Source organism: Falco rusticolus, chromosome 21 (genome assembly GCF_015220075.1).
Source record: "Falco rusticolus isolate bFalRus1 chromosome 21, bFalRus1.pri, whole genome shotgun sequence".
In the NCBI taxonomy this organism is placed as follows: Eukaryota; Metazoa; Chordata; class Aves; order Falconiformes; family Falconidae; genus Falco; species Falco rusticolus.
The window spans coordinates 130,281-141,905 of NC_051207.1; the positions used below are offsets into that span (position 1 = coordinate 130,281).

General features: G+C 57.9%; 1 protein-coding gene across 1 annotated transcript; it reads right to left on the minus strand.

Annotated features, from left to right (window-relative positions):
• Positions 1–1,755: 1,755 nt before the first annotated feature.
• DHX34 (DExH-box helicase 34) lies at positions 1,756–11,334 on the minus strand. Its single transcript, XM_037371939.1, has 17 exons — positions 11,331–11,334; positions 9,633–9,886; positions 7,911–8,315; positions 6,616–6,885; positions 5,536–5,638; positions 5,239–5,456; positions 4,926–5,100; positions 4,617–4,810; positions 4,345–4,446; positions 3,966–4,199; positions 3,724–3,891; positions 3,533–3,635; positions 3,294–3,400; positions 2,950–3,207; positions 2,652–2,828; positions 2,434–2,557; positions 1,756–2,173 (listed from the first exon to the last, which is right to left on the minus strand). The coding sequence occupies exons 1-17, from the start codon at positions 11,332–11,334 to the stop codon at positions 2,040–2,042; spliced, it is 3,030 nt and encodes a 1,009-aa protein (XP_037227836.1). The 3' UTR covers positions 1,756–2,039.
• Positions 11,335–11,625: the final 291 nt, after the last annotated feature.

The window sequence follows — 11,625 nt, forward strand, 5'->3', positions numbered from 1 at the left end:
AGCCTCCAGTTTTACACCACCTGGGAGCAAACCCCAGGGCACAAACAGCCCACGGCCACCGCAGGGATGGAAACATGGATAAATTCCTTTAAAAATCCAACTTCTTTCTCACGTTAGATGAATTTGTAGCATTTATTAGCTGGCCCCCAAGTAAATTAATCCCATTTTTATGGCCGTGACGACCTTATTTCATTTTCTGTTATGCAAACTTGCTCCAAGCTCGGTTTAAAAGCAATAAGGCTTTACATTAAAGGAAAAAATTAAATTGTGGGTGGTTTTTTTGTTTGTTTTTGGGTTTGGGGTTTTTTTTTTCCCCAAGAGGGTGGTCAACAGCCAGAGCAGGTCTGTGCTTTACGATCCCCAACGATTATTGCTGCTGGGTTCTCACAAAGGCGAGAATATTAAATTTGGTTAAATGAAACCGGAGGAGGGGGTCCGGGTGGGTTGGGGGTGGCATTTAGTAGGGTCAGGTGGCCCAGAATGAAGCTGAAGTAGCCCCCTGGCCCAGGAACTGGGGACTAAACGGCCGTTGGCATCCTGGAAAGCAAAGCCCAGCTTTCGGGGGGGGTTAAAAAAAAAAATATATATATATTTTCAGAGCATCTCAGGCACGTGGAGCCGGACTGTTGCAGACATTTGGCTTCCAGAAACATCAGCTGGGATTTAAATCACCCTCCATCGCTCGACCTACTGGGGAGGGCAAAGAACTGGGGCTCCTGTAGCCGAAAACAGCAAAGCCAAACCCATCTGATGCCTGTTGCCATGGCAGAAGCATCTCCCATCCCGCCTGGCTGCCATGGCAACAGGAGCATCACCCCCCCCCCCCGCTGCTCCCCGCTGCTAAATTTGGGGGAGACTGCTCTCCCTGTATCCCAAAAACCCGGGTGGGATGGCACCCAGCTAAGAGACGGGTGGTCAAGACCTGAATTAGCATCCCACCCACCCCAAATAATCCGCTCAGCAAATCACCTGCTTAATTAATTCATGCAAACGCTGTGACACCGCCAGCGACGGTTAATTCCTTACAGAAAATCGCGAGGCTGAAAAGATTTGAAATCGGGGGAAACTTTGCCCTTGGAGCAGCTCCTTACCCCAAAGCATCAAAAGGATGGTCAAACCCCGCTTTTTCATTATTTATTTTCAAACCCCGCTTTTTCATTATTTATTTTCAAACCCCGCTTTTTCATTATTTTCTTTGCCAGGCGACTAAAACGCGACGTGCCACAGAACTCAAAATACCATCAAATGGTTTTTAATTAGGAAAGGCCCCGCCAATAACCCTGCTTGAGCTTAACGCAGCGCACGAAGCTGCTAATTAATGCATTTTAAATGGGTTTAGACAGCGGAGAAGCTCCTGCCATCGCGGCATTTGCCCCCGCGGGGGGCACAGGGCTGCGAGCCGCTCTGGATTTGCCTTTTTCCAGGTTTTTTAGCTCCAAAAAGCACCGGAGCAGAATTCCTAAGGCAACACCTTTATTCCGTTATCTTCTCGCCAGGTTGGGAGCGAGCGTCCTCCAAAGGGATGCTCAGGTCACGCGATATTAATATGGGGGGGGGGGGGGGATGGGGGGTTGAGTCCTGTTTTCCCACGGGATACAGGGAGCAGAGATGAGGCAGCGAGGACGCCGGTAGAGGAGTGCCACACTCTGGCCACGCCGTGCCTGGCAGCATCGCAGGCAGGAGACCCCCCCCCCCCCCAAATGCCCCTTGTCCTCCAGCCCCCCGACCCCGCTGCACCCACACTCGGGCTGGTGCCAACTTTCTCCAAAATATTATTTATTTTTTTTTAAAAAAAAAAGACAGGAGAGTAAAACCAGGTTGCCCCTACTTGAGGACGACCAACACCGCGACGAGCCACCGGGATATCCCCAAGCCCCCAAATTCCTTCTGGGATCCAGCCAGACTCACCGAGGGCAACGGAGGCGGTGGCTCCTCCCCCGTTACGGGGGTCCCCTGCTTCGCCTGGGGGATGGGGTCCATCCTGGCACCGCGGTGCTCAGCACCACCGTTCACCGGGAGCATCCCCCGCGAAGCTCCGCTCACCGGTGCTGTTTCTTGTGCCGCAGGATCTCCGTGGGGGTGAAGGTGAAATCCTGCTGGCAAACGTCGCAGTGGTAGGGTCTTTGGAGGGCGGAGGGTTTGGATGAGCTTTCAGCAGCTTCTTCCAAGGGGGCTGCAGGAAAACGCCAAGAAAAACAGGGATCAGGGGGAAACCGAAGCCCTGCCAGACCGTATCACACCGCCAAAACGCGGCTCTTGGTGGTATCCCCTCCTAAAAGCCGGCGTAAACGCTGCCACCCCTCTCCTCGGTCGCCCACGGAGCGGAGATCCCACCCGGGCTCTTCCCAGGGAGATCCCGGCTGGTTCTCCCGGACTGTCCCTTGTCCCAGCCCCCCTGGGTTGGGGGGGGGGGGGGGGGGGGGGGAAACTCACCCTCGGAGGGTCGGCAAGCGCTTTCGTGGCACATACGCTCCAAGGGGGTGAAAGGCATGTGGAGATCGCAGTGCGGGCAGGTCCAGAAGCTCCGCAGGCAGTCGCTGTAGAGGTCCGTGTCCGTCTGTGGGATGCGAAGGGGATGCTCAGACCCCCCCCCGGGGAGGGGCAGACGGGGCAGGAGGCGGGGTGTGGGGGGGGGCGGTGGGCGTACTCACGGCCAGGCAGTTGTAGGTGAGAAATTCGGTCACCCTGTGGCCACCTTTCACCTCGTCAGGCTTCATCTCCATCCCCTGGAAGAGCCCCGGGAGGCGGGGGGCGGCGGCCACGGTTTGGGGACCGATGTAGAGGTTCTGTTTCTCCAGCCCTGTGAGCTGGCGCAGGCGGTGCGGCACCTGCGAGGGGACACGGGGACGTCAGGGTGGGGGGCTGCACCACCTCCCCTCATCCTTCCTCAGCATCCAAAGCACCGGAGCAGGATGGAAGCCACACGGACCACGGTCACAGCCACACCACCTCCATCCGCAGGAACTCCCGCAAGCCCCGGCTGAGCGCGGATACATCCCGGGAGCTCGGCCGGCGGCCCGACTCCTCCTCCCGACCTTCCAGCAGCTGGTGGAGGAGTTTTTCCCAGGAAGAGCGAAGCTGCAGGGCTGTGGAGAGCAGGCGCAGGGCAGTGTCCGCGTCGGGGACGGTGAGCTCCAGCCAGCCATCGGCTACCAACCGGGTGCAGTCCGCGTTGGTGTCCAGGGAACGGGAGAAGAGCAGGAGAGTCTGGAAAACACAACTGGTTTGGGGTGATGAAGGCTCCCGGGAGGGCTGGGAGAGGAGGAGGAGGAGGGGGAGAGCAAAGAGCTCACATGTAGGGCCGGCACCCGGACGCAGTTCACCAGGTAGGGCTTGGTGGTCTCCAGTAGCGAGACGAAGGCGAGGAGCTGGTGGTGGCAGCTCAGCCCCTCCGTGGGGTCTACGGGGGCGAGGAAGGGGCTCAGCTGGACCCCAGACCCCATCCCCCAACATCTGCCAACCCCCCAAGGGCTGGAAGCGCTTTCATCCGACGTGGAAAAAGCCAGGGAGAAAAAACCAGGGGTCACCCTACCTTTGGTCCCCGCTCCCTCCTTGGCGTGGAGCAGCTCCGGGCTGGTGGCGAAGACGCAGGTGGGATGAAGCACGACACCCTGCTTGCTTTTGGTGTGGAAAATCTGCGGCGAGAGCAAAAGGAGCGGTGAGGGGAGGGCGGCAGGGGACCCCCGAGGTGGGCGCCAGGGCGAGTTGGGGGCGGCGGCGGACCTGATCGGAGTCCTTGCGGCCGCTGTTGAGCGCGTCGGGCACGGCCAGCTGGGGGTAAAGCCCCCTGCACAGCACCAGCTTGAGCAGGGCGAGCTGCGAGCAGGAGAGGGTCGAGCTGGATGCGGCCTGGAGCTCAGCCACGTCGTGCCGGAGCTTGAACTTGACGTCCTGTAAAAGAGAGCAAAGCGCCAGAGGGTCGGATCCTGCCTCCCCAGCGGAGGAGACGGCTGTGCGAGGCTCACCTGGATATCGACGCTGTGCTTTCCACGGGTGCCACCATCCTCCTCCTCCTCGCCAGAGGAGGCACCTGCTCCATCCTGCAGCCGCAGCACCTTGCGCTTCCGACCCTCCGTCTCCGCGTGGGAACGCCAGAGCCGGTGCAGCTCCCGACGTTCCCGGTGTCGGCTCTGCCGGCTGTAGCTGTCGCTGGGCTGGCTGGAGGTTTCCTCCACAAGCTGGTGGTCTCGAAGAAGCTCCTGGGGCGGCAGGAGAAGGGTGCTGAGCCCCCACAGCCAGGAGATGGGTAGGCTGGGGGAGCACAAGCCGCTTCAGCTCTTCCCGGCACTGGGAATTCCCTCTCCGGCCCGAAGCTGAGGATCCGGGGTCGCATCCTGCCCCTACCTGGAACTGGCGCCGCAGGTTGGCGGCTTCGTAAAGCCGATGCTCCTCCAAACCCCGGCGGCGGCACCATTTCCGAGAGCTGCCACCCCGCTCCGATTTCACCTGCTCCGGGACATCGCGGCTCAGCACCCCCCCCAACAGAGACACCCTGTCCTTCCCACCCCCCCTGCACCCCCAAAAGCAGCGCCCCCCCCCCACCCCCAGCAGCCTCAAGCCCACCTCCCCCCACCCCGAACGCGACTCGCCGCCCCCCCCTTAGGCAGGAATCCCACCTGGACCCACTGGTTGAAGATATTGAGCAGCGTTAGGGGGTCCCCGTGGGGGCTCTCGAGGGGCCGCCGGGCCGTGGCGCAGTCAGGATTGGGGTGAGCAGCCCGCAGGAAGGGGGACGCCACGCTCAGCGCCGCCGCCACCGTCAGGGTGGGCTCAGCCAGGTCAAACAGCGCGCCCAGGACCAGCATCTTGCCTACGTGGGGAGGGCAGGGCAGGCAGTGAAGGCCAAGGGAGAGACCCCCCACCCCTCCAGGGCTCCTCACAGCGTCACCGCTCCGAGGGGACGCCCCCCCCCCCAGATTACTCACCCACCACCACGTCCACCGGCAGCTGGGCCAGCAGGTTCCCGATGGGCGTCAGATCTTCAGCCTCATCCAGGGCTCCCTGGTCCTTCAGGTAGCGCACGGCCAGCTCCAGGCTGGAGGGGGGAGGGGGCTCCAGGAAAGGGAAGGTCCGGGGGTCACCCAGCCCCATGCTCTTCAACTGAAAGAGAAACGCGCGGAGAACGAGCCCGGGGACGACCCGAAGAGCCCGGAGGTTCACGAAACCCCCCATGCATCCCCTCCAAGCTCTCCCCAAATTTCCACACCCCCCCGCCAGCAAACGGATCCCCGATTTTACCTGGAGCACCAGAGCGTCCAGGGCGACCCGCTGGATCTCTGGCACGGGGTAGGGGGCAAAGGCATCGTAGTCGGACTCAGCGTAGAGCCGGTAGCAGACGCCAGGACCGGTTCTGCCGGCACGACCCTTCCGCTGCTCGGCGCTTGCCCGGCTGATCCAGAATTCCTGCAAGCGCTGGAGTTTGCCCTGAGGGTCGTAACTCATCTCCTTCACCTTCCCTGGAAGGAGGAGGAGGAGGGATGGAGAAGCTGGAGACAGGGCAGGAGGAGAGGGAGCAGCCGGAGGGGGAATTTTTACCCGAATCCAGAACGAAGCGGACGCCGTCGATGGTCACCGAGGTCTCCGCAATGTTGGTGGCGAGGATGCACTTACGGACACCGGGAGGGGCCACGTCGAAGACCTGAAGATGAAAAAATAATAAAAAAAAATAACGATCCTGGGTAAGAAGAAATAACGGTCCTGGGTCACAAAGACCTGAAATGAAAAAATAACAAAAAATAACAAAAAAACAATGGTCCTGGGTAAGAAGAAATAACGAAATAACGGTCCTGGGTCATGAAGATGAAAAAATAACAAAAAAAGTAACGATTCTGGGTGAGAAGAAGTAATGAAATAACGGTCCTGGGTCACGAAGACCTGAAATGAAAAAATAACAAAAAATAACCAAAAAATAACGGTCCTGGGTAAGAAGAAATAATGAAATAACTTCCTGAGTCAGGAAGACCCGAAGACAAAATATAACCAAAAAATAACGATCCTGAGTAAGAATAATGAAATAACGGTCCTGGGTCACGAAGACCCGAAGACAAAAAAATAACAAAAAAATAACGGTCCTGGGTAAGAAGAAATAACGAAATAACGGTCCTGGGTCATGAAGACCCGAAGACGAAAAAATAACAAAAAAATAACGGTCCTGGGTAAGAAGAAATAACGAAATAACGGTCCTGGGTCATGAAGACGAAAAAATAACAAAAAAATAACGATCCTGGGTAGGAAGAAATAACGAAATAAGGGTCCTGGGTCATGAAGACGAAAAAATAACAAAAAAATAACAATCCTGGGTAGGAAGAAATAACGAAATAAGGGTCCTGGGTCATGAAGATGAAAAAATAACAAAAAAATAACGATCCTGGGTAGGAAGAAATAACGAAATAAGGGTCCTGGGTCATGAAGACGAAAAAATAACAAAAAAATAACAATCCTGGGTAAGAAGAAATAATGAAATAACAGTCCTGGGTCAACAGGGCCGGCTCCAGCGCGGAGCCAACCTCTGCAGACGGGAAACTGCACCCCAAAACCACCCAGCGCCGCGTCACGGCTCCGGGATTCTTCCCTCCGTGCCAGAATCCCACCCCCAATTCCCAAGGTTGAGCCCACCTTATCCTGCTCCGCCACGGAGAGGGTGCTGTGCAAGGGGAGGATGATCCAACGCTGCGTCCGGGCAGCGTACGGCTGCGCCGCCTCCAGCACCGCGCCGATTTCGGCCACCCCGCTGAGGAAGACCAGCAGGTCCCCGCGTTCCTCCGGCGGGTACTTGTGGTCGATGGCTTGTAGCACCCGCAGGTAGGGGAGGGGATCCAGGCGCTCCGCTTTCCCCGATTTCCCCACCGTGGATCCTTCTTCCTTAGGGATCGGTTGGTAGATCACCTGGAGGAGAGACAGGGAGGTCACGTTGGCTCCAGGGAGAGATTCACGTTCGCCCCGCGCCAAGATTCATCCCTAAAATCTCACCAAGAAGGGAAAAACAATTCGTCCCGAAAATCTTACCGAGACGGGAAAAAAAAACGATTCCTCCCTCCCGAAAATCTTCCCGAGATGGGAAAAACGATGATTCCTCCCTCCCGAAAATCTTACCGAAATGGGAAAAACGATGATTCCTCCATCCCAAAAATCTTACCGAGATGGGAAAAACAATGATTCCTCCCTCCCGAAAATCTTCCCCAGATGGGAAAAACGATGATTCCTCCCTCCCGAAAATCTTCCCGAAATGGGAAAAACGATGATTCCTCCATCCCGAAAATCTTCCCGAAATGGGAAAAACGATTCATCCATCCCGAAAATCTTCCCGAGATGGGAAAAACGATGATTCCTCCCTCCCGAAAATCTTCCCGAAATGGGAAAAATGATTCATCCCATCCCAAAAATCTTCCCCAGATGGGAAAAACGATTTGTCCCAAAAATCTTACAGAGATGGGAAAAATGATTCATCCATCCCGAAAATCTTACCAAGACAGGAAAAACGATTCATCCCAAAAATCTTACTGAGACGGGAAAAACGATTCATCCCATCCCTGAAATCTTCCCGAGATGGAAAAAACGATTCGTCCCGAAAATCTTCCGAGATGGAAAAAACGATTCGTCCCGAAAATCTTCCGAGATGGGAAAAATGATTCGTCCCGAAAATCTTCCGAGATGGGAAAAATGATTCGTCCCGAAAATCTTACCAAGATGGGAAAAATGATTCGTCCCGAAAATCTTCTGAGATGGGAAAAACGATGATTTATCCTGAAAGTCCTGCCGAGATGGGAAAAATGATACGTCCCTAAAATCTTACCGAGATGGGAAAAACGATTCATCCCAAAAATCTTCCCAAGATGGGAAAAAAAAAACCGATTCGTCCCTCAAATATTACCGAGATGTGAAAAATGATTCCTCCATCCCGAAAATCTTACCGAAATGGGAAAAATCCTTCCCGGCACCTGCAGCACGGGGGCACGCCCGAAATATCCCGAAAAAAGGCGGATGTTGATGGTGGCCGACATAAGCACCAGCTTGAGGTCGGGCCGCGCGGGCAGCAGGCGCCGCAGGACGCCCAGCAGGAAATCGCCGTGCAGGTGCCGCTCGTGGACCTCGTCGGCGATGACGACGCGGTAGGCGGGCAGCCTGGGCTCCCGCTGCGCCTGCCGCAGCAGCAGCCCCTCCGTCAGGAAAAGGATGCTGGTGGCGGGCGAGCGGCTGCTCTCGAAGCGGATCTGGTAGCCCACCTGCGGCGGGGAGGGGGACAGCAAAAAAAAAAATGGGGAAAAAATGCCGGGCGGGAAGGACCAAATCCATCCCCTGGGCCGATTGCCTGACCCCTACCCAAAATTCAAAGTGTATCGGGCTCTATCGGGCTGTATCGGGGCATATCGAGCTGTATCGGGGCGAATCGGGGCGAATCGGGGCGACTCGGGGCGACTCGGGGCGAATCGGGGCGAATCGGGGCGAATCGGGCTAAACAATGTTGAACCATATTAGACTGAACCACGTTAAACCAGGCTGTATCAAACCCAGCTATACTGAACTGTACTAAACCAGGCTAGACAAAACTGGATTAAACCAGATTAAACCAGATTAAACCAGACACGGCTAAACCAGGCTAGACTGGGCTAAACCAGGCTGGACTAGACTGTAGTAAACCATATCAAACCAGGCTAAACCAGGCTAAGCTGGGCTAAACCAAGCTAGACTAGACTATATTGAACCATATCAAACCAGGCCAGGCTAAACGAGGCCAGAATAAACCAGGCCAAACCAGGCCAAACCAGGCCAAACCAGGCCAGGCCAGGCTAAACCAGGCCAAACCAGGCCAGGCCAGGCTAAACCAGGCCAAACCAGGCCAAACCAGGCCAAACCAGGCCAGGCCAGGCCAGGCCAGGCCAGGCCAGGCCAAACCAGGCCAGGCCAGGCCAGGCCAGGCCAAACCAGGCCAGGCCAGGCCAGGCCAGGCCAGGCCAGGCCAGGCCAGGCCAAACCAGGCCAGGCCAGGCCAGGCCAGGCCAAACCAGGCCAGGCCAGGCCAGGCCAAACCAGGCCAGGCCAGGCCAGGGTAAACCAGGCCAGGCCAGGGTAAACCAGGCCAGGCCAGGGTAAACCAGGCCAGGGAGGGTAAACCAGGCCAGGCCAGGCCAAACCAGGCCAAACCAGGCCAGGCCAAACCAGGCCAAGCCAGGCCAGGCCAAACCAGGCCAAGCCAGGCCAGGCCAGGCCAAACCAGGCCAAGCCAGGCCAGGCCAGGCCAAACCAGGCCAGGCCAGGCCAGGCCAGGCCAAACCAGGCCAGGCCAGGCCAGGCCAAACCAGGCCAGGCCAGGCCAGGCCAGGCCAGGCCAAACCAGGCCAAACCAGGCCAGGCCAGGCCAGGCCAAACCAGGCCAAACCAGGCCAAACCAGGCCAGGCCAGGCTAAACCAGGCCAAACCAGGCCAGGCCAGGCTAAACCAGGCCAGGCCAGGCTAAACGAGGCTAGGCCAGGCCAGGCCAGGCTAAACCAGGCTAAACCAGGCCAGGCTAAACCAGGCTAGGCCAAACCAGGCCAGGCCAGGCCAGGCTAGGCTGTATTAAACCCTATCAAACCATATTAGACTAGAATATATTAAACCGTATTAAAACCCATTCAACCCAGTCTATATCAAACCGTACCAAACCGGTCCGTGCCAAACCGGACTGTATCAAACCGGTCCATACCAAACCGGGCTGTATCAAACCGGTCCGTGCCAAACCGGGCTGTATCAAACCGGGCTGTATCAAACCGGGCTGTATCAAACCGGTCAGTACCAAACCGGTCCGTGCCAAACCGGGCTGTATCAAACCGGTCCGTATCAAACCGGTCCGTGCCAAACCGGTCCGTGCCAAACCGGTCCGTATCAAACTGGTCCGTGCCAAACCGGGCTGTATCAAACCATGCCAAACCGGGCTGTATCAAACTGGTCCGTGCCAAACCGGGCTGTATCAAACCGGTCCGTGCCAAACCGGGCTGTATCAAACCGGTCCGTGCCAAACCGGGCTGTATCAAACCAGTCCGTACCAAACCAGGCTGTATCAAACCAGTCCGTACCAAACCGGGCTATATCAAACCGTGCCAAACCGGGCTACATCAAACCAGACTAGACTGTATTAAACCATATTAAACCATATTAAGCCACGTTCTATCAAGCCATATCAAACTATTATTAGACTAGACCACATCAAACCAGATCAAATCAAATTAAACCATGTTAAAGTAGATCACGCTAAACCATACTAAACTGTACTAAACCGTATCAAAGCATATTAAACTAGCCCGTATTAAACCGTATTAAACCGTATTAGACTAGACTGTATTAAACCACATTAAGCCATATTAAACCATATCAAACCATATCAAACCATATCAAACCATATCATTAAGGATGTTTTCGCCTTAAAGACGCCGACAGGACATCACCCCCCTCCCGAAAAACACGCCGGAGGGCATTTGACACCCACCCCCCCCCCAGTGAAGAAAGGTTTCTGGGTACCAAGTCTGAACCCCCCCATGGGTGCCCCCCCCCCCCCCCTCCCTCCCCCCCAGGGGACCCACCGGGGCACCAACCCCACCTGGAATCCCCCCCAAACCCCCCGAAGACCCCCACCTATGGGTGGTACCAACCCCCCCAGGACCCCCCCTGGGGCACCGATTCTTCCCCACAACCCCCCCCAGGGACCCCCAAACCTCTCCAGGGCGCCCACCTCTGGGAGGTGCCAACCCCCCCTCACAGACCCCCCCCACGACCCCCCTGACCCCTCCAGGCCCCCCAACCCCCCCAGAGGTTCCTGCCCAACCCCCCCCCCCCCCAGGACCCCCCTGACCCCTCCGGGCCCCCCAACCCCCCCAGGGGTTCCTGTCAAACACACACACCCCCCCAGGACCCCCCCCCAGGGCCCCTCTGACCCTTCCAGGCCCCCCAGTCCCCAGGGGTGCACCCCCAAGACCCCCGGGGCCCCCCAGAACCATGGGTGCCCCCCTGACATCCCCCTAGGGCTGCCCACCCACCCCCAGGGGTGTCCCCCAACCCCCGCCATGGGTGCCCCCTCCCCAACACCCATGGGTGCCCCCTCGACATCCCCCCAGGGCTGCCCACCCACCCCCAGGAGTGTCCCCTGAACCCCCCAGGGGTGCCCCCTCCCCAACACCCATGGGTGCCCCCTCGACATCCCCCCAGGGCTGCCCACCCACCCCCAGGAGTGTCCCCTGAACCCCCCAGGGGTGCCCCCTCCCCAACACCCATGGGTGCCCCCTCGACATCCCCCCGGGGTGCCCACCCACCCCCAGGGGTGTCCCCTGAACCCCCCAGGGGTGCCCCCTCCCCAATACCCATAGGTGCCCCCTCCCCAATACCCATGGGGTGCCCACCCACCCCCAGGGGTGTCCCCTGACCCCCACCCCCACCCCCCAACATCCCCCGAGGGCTGCCCACCTACTCCCAAGGGTGCCCCCCCCCCCCCCCCCAAGAGCTATGGGTGCCCCCCCACCCCCAGGGATACCCCCAGACCCCCCCCATTCCCTACAACCCCTTTACTCACCCCGTCACGCGGCGAGGAAAGATACCAGCACCCCCCCAACGGCTCCCAGTTCCCCACCCCACCCCCACCTCACCCTTTTAAGCAAC